This window comes from Helianthus annuus, chromosome 6 (assembly GCF_002127325.2).
Source record: "Helianthus annuus cultivar XRQ/B chromosome 6, HanXRQr2.0-SUNRISE, whole genome shotgun sequence".
Lineage (NCBI taxonomy): Eukaryota > Viridiplantae > Streptophyta > Magnoliopsida > Asterales > Asteraceae > Helianthus > Helianthus annuus.
In genome coordinates this window covers 11,840,055-11,856,248 of record NC_035438.2, presented here as the reverse complement: position 1 = coordinate 11,856,248, position 16,194 = coordinate 11,840,055, and the positions used below count along the sequence as shown (strand labels likewise).

The 16,194-nt window shown below is 33.2% G+C and overlaps 1 protein-coding gene and 1 long non-coding RNA gene across 13 annotated transcripts; one reads left to right on the top strand and one right to left on the bottom strand.

Annotated features, from left to right (window-relative positions):
- Positions 1-2,679: 2,679 nt before the first annotated feature.
- On the bottom strand, positions 2,680-7,054 carry LOC110915643 (probable protein S-acyltransferase 14). Its single transcript, XM_022160372.2, has 7 exons — positions 6,599-7,054; positions 5,539-5,761; positions 5,342-5,433; positions 4,497-4,620; positions 4,318-4,403; positions 3,886-3,951; positions 2,680-3,131 (listed from the first exon to the last, which is right to left on the bottom strand). Exons 1-7 carry the CDS (start codon positions 6,806-6,808, stop codon positions 3,006-3,008), a joined length of 927 nt encoding a protein of 308 aa, XP_022016064.1. The 5' UTR covers positions 6,809-7,054; the 3' UTR covers positions 2,680-3,005.
- A 5,208-nt stretch (positions 7,055-12,262) lies between these two features.
- Positions 12,263-15,356, top strand: LOC110915645. 12 transcript variants are annotated; one of them, XR_004860075.1, is made up of 8 exons: positions 12,263-12,580; positions 12,685-12,755; positions 12,858-12,916; positions 13,018-13,096; positions 13,227-13,319; positions 13,419-13,434; positions 14,574-14,863; positions 14,999-15,354. It is a non-coding gene; the product is annotated as an uncharacterized LOC110915645 (long non-coding RNA). The 12 variants fall into 12 exon arrangements; XR_004860078.1 differs by having other exon boundaries at positions 13,018-13,116; XR_004860079.1 differs by having other exon boundaries at positions 13,018-13,141.
- Positions 15,357-16,194: the final 838 nt, after the last annotated feature.

Genomic DNA, 16,194 nt, shown 5'->3' with positions numbered 1-16,194 from the left:
ACCTGATCGATCAGCCCTACGTTATCATATCATATCATATCATATCATATCATATCATATCATATCATATCATATCATATCATATCATATCATATCATATCATATCATATCATATCATATCATATCATATCATATCATATCATATCATATCATATCATATCATATCATATCATATCATATGATATCATATCATATCATATCATATCATATCATAAACAGTTTTCAGACTAAGAGGTCGACATACACATAAATATTATGTCAATTGAAAATAAAATCACCTAACTTGAAGCTTATTCATGATTTATTTGGGTATTAGAGTTATAATGTTAAACATTAAATATGGTATAAATCGATAGATTTTAGGTCAAAGCATGGTAAAGAAACATAAACCTGCAGATCGACGGTGTTAGAAATCTAGTCGTTATGTTGCGATAGCAATATGGTGGAAGAGAGCAGTAGCGGTGTGCATGGGTCGGTTTTGGCTCAGAACCATAAGTATAACTGAACGGTTATGGGGGTTTCAGTTAATGGGCATCTTTGTAAAAGTTAAACTGGAACTAAAACCCTATAACAGTAACTTCTACTCTAGTTTTGCTTAATAGAAATATACAGGAACAATCAATTACCAAAAAACAAAACATAAATAACATGTATTGGACTAGTCATGTATTGGACTAGTCGTTATTTTTGTGAAAAAAACCGGAAGTGACACTATTACATTAATATGGGGTTGTTCACTACTACGTGGTAGATTTGAATCAATGTTTTAAAATCCGGTTTTTATAACGTACCGGATTTGGCTCAGAAACGGTTTAACCGGTGTATCGGACAGTTCAACCAGGTGGTTTTACCGGACAGTTCAACCGGTACAAACGACCGGTTTTTAAAACATTTTTGGAGGTGCTGGAAAAGAAAAGGTGTTCAACAATAATAGTATCCTCGTTAAAAGATTTCTAGATAATATCAACGATTGTTCGTTTCTTTTGCTTAGAAGTAGATCTCCCTTTTAAGTTCTTAAACTAGAATTGAGACCCGCCGCAATGCGGCGGGGATTCTTTAGTTATGACTAAGTCGATCTAGGACCCGCACGCTATGTTAAACCAGTCAAACGGGGAAAAATAGACGATGTAAAAACGTTCACCCACACATGCACATTGCGTCATGTTAACTCGCAAAATTTAGAACGAAACGTAAAAAAGTTAAACCAAAGACGCACGTTGCGATGTGTTAAGTCACAAAATTTAGAACCAAGCATAAAGCGAAAAATTTGCGGAAAATGAAAACTGTAAAGGACAAAAGTTGAAAGTAAAAAAAATTGTAAGGATAAATTGCAAAAGATAAAAAGTTTTGGGTTAAAAGTAAAAAAACAACTAGTTTTGGGTTAAAAGTAATTTATGAAATACTTTTGGGTGAAAAGTAAAAAAAATCATTTTTTTTGAAACCCCCAAAGCCAAACTTACGACAACCATATGCATAACGATTTTTTCTTTGGAAAACCCCCAAAGCGCACGCCGCGTTGCAGCGGGGCGTAAAACCGGTGTCAAATAGTACTAATGTCACACAACCATTATTGACCACCAACACTGACTCGACCTAGGGTCTGCATGTTACGACAAACCTGTCAAACATGAAAAAATAGAGGTAAAAATGTTGAACCACACATGTACATTGCGTCGTATTAACTTGCAAAATTTGAAACAAAACATAAAAAAGTTGAACCACACTTGTACGTTGCGTCATATTAACTCGAAAAATTAAGAACTATACGAAAACCGAATATTTGCCAAAGATGAAAAGTATAAGTGACAAAAGTTGTGAAGTTAAATTGCAAATAATGAAAATTGGGTTAAAAAAACAAATTATGTAGGGTTAAAGTTGTGAAGATAAAAACCTTTGAGTTAAAGTAATGAAAAGTTTTGGTTAAAGTTAAAAAAATAAATTATGTAGGGTTAAAATTGCAAAAGGTAAAAACCTTTGGGTTAAAGTAATGAAAAGTTTTGGTTAAAGTTAAAAAAATAAATTATGTAGGGTTAAAATTATAAAAGGTAAAAACCTTTGGGTTAAAATTAAAAAAATCAAGTTTTTTTTTTTAAAAAAAAAACTCTCAAAGCATATGTTACAAGTGATTATGCACAAAAAGTTTGCTTATTTATATATGGAATAATTAGGAGGATCGAGATAGTGCGATTTCTATGTTAGAGATACCATCATTAACCAATATTTGGGATTGCTTATTTAACTCTTTTTTTTTTTTTTTTGTCAAAAGTGTTTATTGAATTATAACTTTTCCTAAAAGAGTTTAAAAAAAAAATGTTTGGATTGTCTTTAGTTGTGGAAAAAATAAAATGACCAAAAAGGATACAGTAAGTTTCTATGTTTAGTTGTTATTTTAAACTGTGAGTTTAGATTGATAATTTTATAATTACTGATTTTATTTTTTAGTGGTGCAACACCCTGTTTTAGAGAGTGCTATAAGCATAGCTAAAAAATCACCTATAATATATAGATGGCTATATTGAATGACCCCTTAATTTAATACGTGATTACAATATATAGAGATGATACAAAACCCTAGATACCTAAAGTGGGTCTGTGAGCTCGCACTAATAAACCATAATAGTAATATAGTTCAATACTAACTTCATCTATTTAAAACGCGTAAAATGGACCACAACCACAAGCAAAAACGACACAAAGTTGCAAGTTCATTACGTGAGGGTGATTCTCCAAACCGTTACTAATGTACATTTCGTGGCAACAACCCTATACACAGCTCACACTACATCAATAGTGACCGAAAAAACTGTACGCCATTAAAAAAAAACATTTCGTTCTTCCAACTTTTCCCGACTTACAGCGAACTACTACTTGTACAAAGTTAAAAAAACACCTATAACTGAAATCAGTGGCAATCCATTCAGCGCATCGCGCATTGGTGGCGATTGGGGGGGGGGGGGGGGGGTGCTGATGCTATAAATGACGAAAACATTATTATGACACAAATTTTAGAATTCTTGGGCGTCCAAATCCGGTTTTGATGGATATTCGAGGCCTTGAAGGGCAGGCATTCGTCGCAAATCTTCGTCACTATAAGCTGGAATAAACCAATACCTTTGTACTGTCCCAAATACCTGAAATTGTAACCAAATTTATAGCTAACATAAACAATTATAAAAAAAAAAAAAAAAAAAAAAAAAAAACCTCTCTTGTTTTGATAGTAAAGTGTTTGACCTTTCTTAGTCAAACGTTGACTCATTAAATTGACCCATTTTCTAAATTCGAAAAGAAAAACTTTGAAACCAACAGGTTAAAAGATAATGATGTTACAAGAATAACAGATTAATAGCCGTGTCCATGAAAATTTAACACACGTGCGGCTCGGTTTAAAAAAGCGTGCCTTAGGTGCGCCTAGGCGCAAACCAAATCGCTTTGTGTGACATAAGGAGCAGGGTGGACAAAAGGTGCTGGCGAGGCGCGCTTTTTAGGCTAACATTTGACCTGAGGCGCGCGCCTTTTGTACATGGGGTGTTTCTGTGCAGCTGAGTGTTGTACAATAGGCTTTTTATGCTGTACATTTCTGTTTTTTTCATTTTAAAACATATTTAAAGCTTAGTTTTAGCTAAATCAAAGGTAGGGGATGCTAAAAACCTATGGGATATATAAAATAATTTATATAATCACTTTGCGCCTTGCGTACGAAAAGCTCACCGCTTTTGCGCTTTGCGCCTCGGTTTTAGACGCCGTCGCTTTTGTGCACTTCCCGCTTTTTTAAACCAAGACGTGCGGGATATATAATTTGATAGAAATGTTTGACTGTTTGACCAAATATCTCAAATTCGCTTCAATAAATTCTAAGTAATATGATTCAAGATAATGAGATGGCACCTGTTCAAAGTTTCTCTTGCGACCAAGATCATAACGCCATTTTGGAGTGGCTTTCTTCTCGTATGCCTGATCATTTCCACATATACCAATAAATAATCATATGTATTTAGAATGTAAAATCACATAGCTTTTAGTTGCACTATGTAAAAAAATTGTTTTTAAACAATGGTTGCTTTAGGGTTCATCCCAAAATAAATGTGACAGTTGACCAAGTATAAAATTTCGACTATTAGTCAAAATTTATAGTTCAATGCATTACAAACACAAGAGCTTTTTGGACCCACACCCAACATTTGCAACCATTATTATCTGATAATAGTCGATAAAAGTTAATACTATGACATATTTCAAGGGGTTTTATGGACCATTTGTTTTTGTTTAAAGGATCAACACGGAGAAACACTTAAAGTTGAATAAACAATAAAACAATACCTCGATTGTTGTGGTATTAGCAGACACCAACGATATGTGCATAATTAGAAACCCGAAAACGCTTAAAGCGAAAGCCAAATTCAAGACTGCAAAAACAAAGAATGGTCACACAATTGAACTAAAGGTAGCAAAAATTAAAGGGTAAAAAAAAACCACAAATTGGCTTCATTAGATATTACCAAAAGCAAGAAAAGTTGTTGCTAGAGTGCTAGGTGACCCCGGAATATCTTCATCACTAAAGAATGCTAAGAAATGTGGTAACAAGGCTAGAGTTACAACCATTGTCTCGAGAAACGTGTAGAACTGCAATGATTAACAAAAAGATTCACATAATGACAATATCCCTTTTATAAAGTTTGCAATGGAGACATTAACTATAATTCAATCAAAATACTATGTGTGTGTTATATTATTACCCGAGTAAAATGCCATTTATGTCCCTGAGGTTTGGCCAGTTTTGCGTATTTCGTCCAAAGGTTTGTTTTTTCGCATTTGGATCAAAAACGTTTGAAATGTTGCCATTTTCATCTGGCTCGTTAACTCCATCCATTTTTCTCCATTAAGTCAATGGTATTTCCATCTTTTTACCTACTTTTTTATTTAGTACAGGTATTTTGAATACTTGTACATAAAGTGAAAAACACCGAATTGCTCTTTTAAGTTAACAAAAAAGATAGAAATGGATGGAGTTAATGAGCCAGATGAAAATGGTGAAAATGACAGGATTTTAAACCTTTTGGATCCAAATGCGGAAAAACAAACATTTGGACGAAAGTTGCAAAACTGGCCAAACCCCAGGGACGAAAATGACATTTCACTCTTATTAGTTATTACTCACTCTGTGCTTCATAATTGCAAGTAATCCAAGTTTAACAAAGTATCAAACTAAATTACCTGCTTTCCTATCGTAATCACAGTATTTTACTAAAGATATCGATTTCCAACCATAAGATTTTTCTGGTTTATCATCATCAAGGGTATTTTAGACATATCACAAACAAGACGATAGAACTACCAAACATACCAAGAAGAGAAGGAAGTACTTGTAGTTTAGTGCCCCGACACAATTAACAACCCACACACAATGATGATCCATTTTCAGTACACACCTTCCACCTACAAGAACACAACAAAACTTACATTCTTTATGATATTCAAAACCTACACAATAGAAGAATGATACACCCAAAGCTTAGAAATTAAGTAGGAGACGGAACTCACAAACAGAACAATGGTGGCACCGAGGCGGTTTTAGTTGGTTACACTTGCGACAATAACGGATTCTTGCATTGGTTGGATCAGGTGTGGTCAATGGACCGAATTCAGATGCTTCCAATGGATCAATTTCGCCTCTTTCTTGATCCACTAGCGGCCGATAGTTAGGTGGTACGCCACCAGGGTCCGTAAAAACAACGGAAAAATAACTCCATAATAGCATCCCCAGCTGGATCAGCATAAGTGTTGTTAAAAATAATAATAATCATCATATTCATACACACACTATAATAAAGGCATGGCATGAAGCATAGTTGTTAATGACGAATAGCGACAAATAGCGATACTATACCTATATGCTACATAGCGAATAGCGATAAATAGCGGGTGCTATTTTATAAATAGTGATACACTAGAAAAAAAATATTTTTTTTGTATATTATATCAAAATACCTTGGTATATATGCTATTTTACATGTATGTTTAACAAAAACCTATAATAAAGCTATTCTATAGCTATATTTAATTGCTATTTATATTTAAAAAAATAAATAAACAAATAAATAAACTGTCGCTATTATCGATTCAACCCTAATAGCGAGCCTAGACCTATATGCTAAGTAGCACGCTATAGCGATCACTACGCTCGCTATTGAAAACTATGGCATGAAGAAGCAAAAACAGTGCTATGATTACTTGAAATTTATGATAATAATAACTCCATAAGTGCATATTACAACAACTAGAACAACGAACCGATGCCAACAACAATCTTATCTTGGAATTTATGATGATAATTTCTTTTTATCCTTTTTCTGAACTTATGATCATTAAAAGAATATTCAAGTTGATTACTTGATTGGGCATACAGCATACTACTAGCAGATAAAACTTTCCATAAATTACCAAAGATCTACTAATTAAAAAAAAAAAAATCCATAAATAAACACACATCTAAATTCTCATAAAATTCCTCTACTTTCTCTTATAATAAACTACACTAATTTACAACAATTAAGCAACATATATAAACATGAAGTTGTAAACAATTAAGAAAAACTATTACCAGAGAATGAAATATGATTAAAACCAGAACAGCTATGAGCGAATCAAGGCCACCAGAGGTCAAAGCAGGGCCATAATTACACAAAACGAGGGCGTAATAAGTGACACCAACAACACCAAGAACCAACAAGATCATGATCGAGCCTAACCCTCTTAAAGCCGTACAGAATTTGAACACATTCCATGCCATTACAGCTCCAGATCTATACATAATAGTTCACAGATGGATCGGAAAAGAATAATAAAATCAAGAAATTGAGGAATAATAATAAAACCCCAGAAGGGGGTTTTGATAAAGTTTGAATTTTGTTTGTGGGTTTTGATTGTTTGTGAATCTTGTGACGTGGGTATTTTGTTTTGAGGGTTTAGGGAACAAATGGTGGATCCATGATGAGAGAGAGAGAGAGAGAGGAGTGAGGAGCGAGAGGCAAATGGAGTGACTGACTTTGTTTTTGTTGAGAGTCAGCATACATTACATAAGGGTGTACGGGGCGCAATCGGGGAATGGATCGGTGAAGGCTTACCCCGATCGGGAACACCGCCGCCATCCCCGCGGGGTCCCGAATCGGGGTTGAGTTTGGGTGGTGGTTCACCGATGTAAATGTTGCGTGGATCGAGGAGATGACCGTTGAACGGTCGACTTTTTAATAAAAAAAAAAAAAATTCAATTTTTTTTAAACTAATATAAATACCTAACTCATTCTCACCCTTTTTTTTATCCACAACCATCTCATTCTCTATATTTTTTTAAACTCTCCAACCACAACCATTTCACTCTTTATTTTTTATACTCTCCAACCAAACCCCCTCCACTTTTTAATTTTTATACACCGAGCAATGGAGAGCCGACCCCGCGAGGCCAAGAAAAAAAATAAGGGGCGGGTATCGAAACCGTCTCGAGATGGTTCGAGCGGTGCAAATGCTCAACCACAACCCCCTTTCGGATACACTTCACAACCCCCGTTTTTTTTCCAACAACCTCCACACCCCTCGTTTTACAACACCCAACAACCCAATTTCGGCTATTTTCAAAATTTGCTATCAATGGACGCTCCTCCTCAATCCCCCGCCTTCGACCCATACGCTTATCGTTCTCCACAACTTCCAAGTACACGAGGAAATGTCGATCGTCCTCTACCGGTTTACGATGACGAGGACGATGAGGTAGTGCCCGAAACTCAAAATTTGGGCGACGACGACGAGGAAGATGAATATAATGTGGACGAAGACGCGGGCAACGAAGAAGACGAGGCTCGAGAAAAAAAAGGGAAAACGGTGAGCGAAAAATGGACAAAAGAACAAGAAGAGGCGTTGGCGAAGGCGTGGGTACATTGTTCTACCAACAAAAAAAAGGGCAATCAACAAAGTCGCGAAAGTTTTTGGGGTAAAATTTTAGAGCACTTTAACAAAAGTGTCGGTGGAAGTAACCGGACCGTTCATCAAGTACGGTCTAAATGGAACCCGATGCATTCGAAAATAAACTTTTTCAACGGCCTATACCAACAAGCGGTAAAAATTATATTTTTTTTAACGTTGCATATTTTTTTATTTTTTTCCTAAGTTCATAGTTTTTTAACACTTTATAATTTTTTTTACTTTATAACATGTAGGATCGCACACGAGCAAGCGGATGTCAAGATCTCGACGTGATAAAAATCGCGTTAAAAGAATTTAAAGAGAGATTTCCAAGCGGTTTTCAACACATCGAGGCGTGGGAGGTCGTTCGAAAACACGAGAAATGGGCACAAGTCCCATTGATGGGCGAGGAAGGTGAAGGTTCGGCACATAAAAGAAAGCCCGTTGACGTAGACTTTTCAATACCGGATATGAACGAAGATCCCTCGCCACAAAGACCACAACGGCGAGACAAGCGTCAAGCTACATCGTCCGAGGGAAGCTCGGCCGAGTTGGCGGCACAATTCAAAGTGTACACCGCCATGAAAGAAGCGAAGCAAGCGGTAGAATTGGAGGCGATCGAATTGAGGAAAAAAAGAGAGTCGGAGGCTCGCGAGCTCATATCGGCACAACTCGAGACGATGAAAAACTACAATTTCGATCGAGATATGAAAACCTTCCTTAAGCCGCACGACGATGTTCCGTCAAGTATGTTGCCGATCATCCTCGCCCGAAAGCGAGAAATCGCTAACAAGTACGGGTGGCCATGCGATTTCTAGTTTGAATGTTTTTTTTTTTCTAGTTTGAATGTATTCTTTTTTCTAGTTTGAATGTGTTTTTTTTTTTCTAGTTTGAATGTGTTTTTTTTTTCTAGTTTGAATGTATTTTTTTTTTTAAATTTAATGAAATGTCTTTTATATAAATTTTTAAACATCCATAATTTTAACAAAAAAAAAATAATAATTTTGAACTCACCTAATAGGTGAGTGCCGCCATCAAAAAGGGGAATTAGGGGGGTGTATTAGGGGAGTTGACGTGGCACCATGTGATTGGTTAGGTGTAAGATGGGGGACTCACCTATTAGGTGAGCACCCCTTACACCCTAAGGCCATGCGTAGTCATAACGCCCCTTTGTGGGCGTTATGCGTCACGTGGCGCGCCACGTGTGCGGGTGGGCGTTATGGGACGTTATGCATTTAAACTCGTAGTCATAAAGCCCCCGCCTAATCATTACTCAATTATTAATTTCTATTTTTTTATAATTATTTTCTAACTTTATAAAATTAAAATTCATTTCATTAAATAAAAAAAAACATTACACTAAAATTAAAAAAAAAAAAAACAATACACTTAAAAAAACATTACAGTAACAAAAAACTAAAAAATAAATTAAAAAACTGATTGTTTGCTAAAAAAAATATAATGTTAGTCTAAAATTTAAAAAAATAAAAACTGAAAATAAATAAATAAAAAAACTGAAAATAAATAAATAAAAAAAAACCCACAATACCTTTTGAGTTGAGCCCAGCCCAGCCCAAAGCCCATAAAAAAAAACCCTAAAAATGTTCATTCTTCCTTGTCTTCTTCCTTCGTATACCTGCAACACAAGAGAGCCCCACCCCTTCTTTGAAACCTTTGAAACCTGCAACACAAGAGAGCCCCACCCCTTCTTCTTCTTTGGATGTATATATATATATATGTTTGAGTGGGGAAAACCAGAAAATACAAAAAAAAAATCAAATTTCAATCCAGTAACGCCGCTATCCACATCGCGCTCCTCAAAATTTTTTGGCCATACCGCCCTTCGTGGCGGTGTTCTTGGGCGCTTTCCGGCGCTATGCGGGGCATAGCGCCCCACTACGTTTGCTCTAAATGAAGTTATACTTGTGTTTATGTTAATTTTAGCTTTAAATTATATAAAAGTGATTTAAAATAAACCCAAAATTAAGCAACAAAAAATTTATAAAAAAAAAGTATAACTAGTGATTTAAAATAAACCCAAAATTAAGCAAAAAGATATTTATATAAAAGTATAACTATATTATTTATACACACTAGGTTAGAACCTCGTGTATTACACAGGTTGAATAAATGTAATTATATATATTTAATAATAAAAAGGTTATATTTTTATGAACCCCGTATATTGTACGGGTTAAATAAATGTAATTTTATATATCAAATAATAAAAAATAGTTATATCTTTAAAAATCATGTGTATTACACAGATTAAATAAATGTAATTTTGTATACTAAATACTAAAAACGTTGTATCTTTAAGAAACCCGTGTATAATCGGGTTGAATAAATCTATCAAATAATAAAAATATTACATCCTTAAAAACCCCGTATGTTACACGTGTTGAATAGATCTAAAAAGAGTTATATATTTAAAAACCATGTGTATTGCACATATTAAATAAATGTAATTTTGTATATTAAATACTAAAAACGTCGTATCTTTAAAAAACCTGTGTATAGTCGAGTTGAAAAATCTACCAAATAATAAAAAAAAAATTATATCCTTAAAAACCTCGTGTATTAAACGTGTTGAATAAATCTAATTTTACATAGCAAATGATAAAAAAGTTATATCTTTAAAAACTTCGTGTATTACACGTGTTATATAAATGTAAGTTTGTATAGTAAATAATAAAAAAAGTTATATTAATTTTGTATACCAATTAATAAAAATAAGTTATAATTTTAATAAATTAGGATAACATTTAATATTAATTTATTATTTATATATTTAATATAAGATAAGTAGAAAAGAGAGGTATTTGTTTTAAAAATATATTAAATTAACAATTTAGATTTGAGGATAATATTTTATTAATAATTTTTATTAAAGTATTGATAAGATTTAATATTAATTTATTATTTATTTATTTAGTTAATCCTATACTAATAAACAAAAATCCTTTTTACACGTGTCACTCTCTGGTGCCTCCTCCCTTTTAATATACTATATAATAAAAGAAACCATTTTGAGAACACTTGTCATCATATTAGGCTATATCTTATGGATAATTATTATTTTAGTTTAATTTCTTCTAATTAATTATAGATAATCCTTCTACTAAATATTATTTAGTTTAATTATTACTTTTATATTTATCTATTTACTTCAAATCAAACTTAGTTATTTAGTTTGATATTAGATTAAATTACGATTTTGGGCCCTGTGGTTATATCACTTTTACCCCTTTTAGTCCCAAAAGGAATTTTTTAACATCTGAGCCCTCAACGTCTTTTTTTCTAGCCATTTCCCGTGTAATACATGAGGTATTTTAAGATATAACTTTTTATTATTTGATATATAAAGTTAGATTTATTCAATTCGTACAATACACAGGTTTTTTTAAGGATATATATTTTTTATTATTATGTATAGAAAATTACAGTTATTCAACCCGTGTAATACACATATTTTTAAAGATGTAACTTTTTTATTATTTGGTATATAAAATTACATTTATTCAACCCGTGTAATAAATGAGGTTTTTTAAAGATCTATTATTTTATTATTTGGTAAACAATATTACATTTATTCAACCCGTGTAATGCACGTGGTTTTAAAGATATAACTTTTTTATTTGGTATATAAAATTATATTTATTCAACCTGTACAATATGGTTCTTATAGATATGACTTTTTATTATTTAATATATAAAATTATATTTATTCAACCCGTGCAATAAATGAGATTTTTAAAGATATATTGTTTTACTGTTTAGTATATAAAATTCACTAGGTTAGTTCCCCGTGTGTTACACGGGTTGAACAATTTAAACTATATAGTATAGATATTTCCTGTAAATGCAAAACAAAGACAGAGACATTTACATACTATATTGACATAAATGAGTTAATATAAATGTAACACATCAACTCGTACATATTAATTAATGTCGTAGAGTTCGATAAGACGGCTTTAATGTCGGTTGAATGAGGTCAATCAGAGTCTATTTGATACCCTTTGTACGACTTCTTATTTTTTTGAATCTTTGTATTTGATTCTAAACCTATTATTAATGTTATTGATAATAATTTTAGTTATATATATCAATAATATATTATATATATATATATATCAATAATATATTTAGTCTAACATATTAATTATATATACTTCTAATTTACAACAACTTTGTGCAATAGTGAGTTGTAACTTTAGCTTTATTGGTTTTTTGTGCATAGCTTAGGTGTACCTTATGTTGTTTGAGTTGTAAGCTTCCAAAAGAAGCTTTATATTCCAGAAATAGGGTTTTAAACATGTACGTCTCACCTCACCACACTCACGCACATGAGAGAGAGGTATCCCTCCGCATCACACCTCTATCGGCATCACCACCGCCACTGCCACCGCCACCGCCACCGCTGCCATATCTCCGGCATCAACGATGCTTAGTAGGTGATGAAGGTTCCGTAGATGATTAAAGGCAGTCACGATAGAGGGTTTTAAGGAGAGTAGGTCGATGGCTTAGGATGGTTAAATGACTGATGGTGGTGGATATGGTTCAACAGATCGGCGTTGCTAGGGTTCCGACGAGATTTTAGCACGATTCTGGTGACCCGGTTCAGGTATGTGTGCTTTATTTTCAGTTAGATCTGCTTAGTACGAGTCTTGATTTGGTCGTATGTCAAATTTTGTGATAAAAGTTTGGAAGCATATGAAAATGGAACAGGCTTGGAAGTGATTTTTAGGAATGGGAATGATCCTTGGAAGTCTGAAAGGCATCGATTTGGGGAACCGGAGGTAACGACTGTAGACCTAGCAATGGTGGCTTTATGTTATGTGACCAAATGTGCCGAAACGTTGGTCAATTAACGGTTTTGAGCACGGATCCTTGATATGCAGACATTTTTTATGCTCAGATATGATTTCCGGCGGTTAAGGCGACTTTCCGGCGGGTAAAGGTATACCAAGCTTTATATTTGAAAATATACATATTCTGAATATGTGATGAGAAGTGAAGAATTTGATTACTCATTTGCTTGATTTTCTTAATAATTATTAGGTTGTGGCTGCAGACCACAGTGACTGATTGGTGGCGGTCCTCGAGTTAAGGGAGCTGCGAGATGAGACGACTTCTGACCGTCGGTTCTTTGTTTTCTTTGTAAAATTGATACTATCAACAATTGGTTTGATTTTTACCTCCTACTTCCATCAATTACAGTTCTGATTTGTGTAACCATATTGTTTTCTCTTCTCCTGTTGCGCTATTAGGGTTTGGCTGAGAGAGAAGCAGATGAATGACAATAAAATGAAAGAAGAAAAGAAGTCAGGGTTGTGCCTCGAACGTTAAAATAGAGTAATTATGTAAGAAAATTTATTAATTTTGCCGTTACTGTAAATTGTATTTTACTATCTGATTTTGATGTGATAATCATTTACTTTGAAGTTTGTTTACATTTGCAGGTGTTGAGTTCAACAGGTAAGTTTCTCACAAAATAGTTAATTTTAAATTGCACACTGTTGGTTATGCAATGTTTGTATGTGCTTATCTTTCGTTTATAAATAGATTGTTTTTTCAAATTTGATTGTTTGGGTTGGACCGGTTTCGGCTTTGTTTGACTTGCTCCAAACCAGTTCGATTGGGCCTATAAACGGATTTGTGCATCGCTATTAACAAAGCACAAGATTTACACTCTATGGTGGAGCACCAATTCTGGCTATATGTCTCCTATTACCTAGAGGTGTATGAAAATTAGTCTGGGCCCAAACCAGTTTGGGTGTAAACTGGCATGTTTTTTAACATAGAACTATCATACCTGGTCAAGCTTAAACATGTATTAGATCTAACAACATGAAAGGTTTAGTTCTACTTTTTTATTTTGTTTTAGAATAAGTAATGCACCGGTCAATTAAGTATACTAATAATGTGACTCGTGTTTTTTAAATACTTAAATTCATGTTCATACAACCAAACCTGAGAAAAAAAAGTAGAAGCATGAGGTCCTCACAAATATCTTTGAAGCTAACAATTTGCTAAAGCTCAGGTACATTTTCAGTTCTTTCTTTTTCTCACTTTTGTTAGTGGTAAATTGGATTTTAAATAGTGTTCGACTTTAGAAAGTTATATCTCCATTTCAAAAGTTTCATTTTAAAATGATAATAGTTGGTAGTTGATGATAATCGAGGTGATGAGGAGGTTGTTGTGGTATGGGTTATAAAGGTTTGAAAAAATGGATTAATGATAATTGTGGTCAACTACACGGAGATGTGGCACATGAAGACTTTGAGGGTCACAAAGGGACCATTGGAGCTGGTAATTTGCAGTGGATGACTGCTGGAAGAGGAATTGTATATTCTGAAATGCCTGCTTCGTCGTCGTCGAATGCCGATCACTCCGGCTCCGTCGTCTTTTGGTCTCCAGTGTTCGAAATATGGCGTTAAATCGTCGTCGGAGGCAGTTTTGAGTATAGTTTGACTGTTAAATTTTAGTTGTTAATGGTTATTTGTTAGTTGTTAATATTATTGTCATGTGTTTGATTGAAACTTATAGATTGTTTGTGATTAGGTTTAGATATGTAGATCGACCGATCAAGGAATTAATGATTTACATCTCTACAGATCACACGTCAAATAATGTTTCGTACCGACCAAGAGAAGGTGATCGAATTTGTACCTCCAGCGGCATCGGATTGTCAAAAGAAACAAATTGGTGAACAAAAATATCTTTCTGATTACATCTGGGATGGCACTCATGACATGTTATTTTTCTTATAATGTATTTACATTCTACGCCATCACATGTATTATATAATCATCTAATATTCTCAGGTTCACTCAGCATTTTTAGGTGCATATAATTCAGTTAGGAGGAGAATTATCTTTCTCATGAAAACAACTATTGGCCATCTGTAAGTTCATATGAAAATACTCCTATTTTTGTTCATGTAAAGTGTTTGGGTTTATAAAATAAAATATTTTTGTACAGCAACCTTTTTTTCTTTTCACTCAGTTTAATGTCTCTATGGCGGTTGGTTTCTTTTCAGATTTTCGCTTCATGACCCAATTTGGCCCTTCAACATAGTTGAGAAAAAAGCTCCTACGTGTCTACCCGACGAGAGTTGATGGGTGATAAGGCAACGCAGTGTGTGTTTGCTTGGTGCAAATTTCACTGCGGGTTTTGTTGCCGGCTGTCACCACATGTCTACTAGATGTCTCAAAAACTCAAACACAAGTAGTGGTATTTAATAGATGTTTATATTGACATTTTTTCTGTCGCAAAAACTCGAAAACGAGTAGCCGTATAGCTCATGTATCTAACCAAATAGATGTAACTCAATGACAAGAAGCTTAATATTTATATAAATCTAGCCCCCCGCCGCATCGCGGCGGGTTACTTTTCTAGTATTATTATGAATTTCGAAACTTGTTTAGCTAGGATTTAAGATTCTATTGAAGTTTTAGTTTAACAATAGGCTATTGAATTAATAATAAGAATTTGTATTAGATTAGATTAAATATTATTATTATTATTTGTATTAGATTAGATTAAATATTATTATTATTAGTATATTATTAATAATTTTAATCAATTAAATGAGAGAATGACAAGTGTTCCAAAACAGCTTTCTTTTATTATATAGTATAGATATAGATTTAATCGACCCGTGTAATACACGGGGTTATAACCTAGTAATAGTATTACGTATCACTCTCTGGTGCCTCCTCCCTTTTAATAATAGTGTTACATATTAATTTTTATACATAAAATATAATATAATATTAATTAATATTGTTAGATATAAACGTATAAATTCAAATTTAATTAATAATTATCTATAACAAATATAAATGTATCAAATAATATAATAAGTATAATATTATTTAATATTGTTAGAGATCAAACTTATAATTTCAAATTTAATTAATAGTAAATTACTTTTTGAGTCTCTATGTTTTAATGGTTTTAACTATATTTATATTTGTTATAGATAATTACTAATTAAAAATTAACTTAGAAGACTAAAATTACAAGCGGATTATCTAAATAAAGTACCAAATTATCTTTAAAGCGAACACTAAATGGTTTTCAAAAGACATATTTTTTTGCTATTAAGTATATAACATTATATTTACTTAAGTCGTGTAATACACATGTTCAATATTTTCTTCCAATTTTAAATTTATGTTAATATCAATATGTTTTCATCTTAAAAAATGGTCCAACTTTCTAATTTCAATC

What these genes read in the sequence shown, in the direction of transcription:
- LOC110915643 (XM_022160372.2), bottom strand. Translation starts at nt 6,808, where the DNA reads ATGTATAGATCTGGAGCTGTAATGGCATGGAATGTGTTCAAATTCTGT. An exon ending in AACAACTTTTCTTGCTTTTG is followed by an intron (nt 4,404 to 4,496) that starts GTAATATCTAAT and finishes TTGTTTTTGCAG; the next exon opens with TCTTGAATTTGGCTTTCGCT. An exon ending in GCAAGAGAAACTTTGAACAG is followed by an intron (nt 3,132 to 3,885) that starts GTGCCATCTCAT and finishes TTACAATTTCAG; the next exon opens with GTATTTGGGACAGTACAAAG.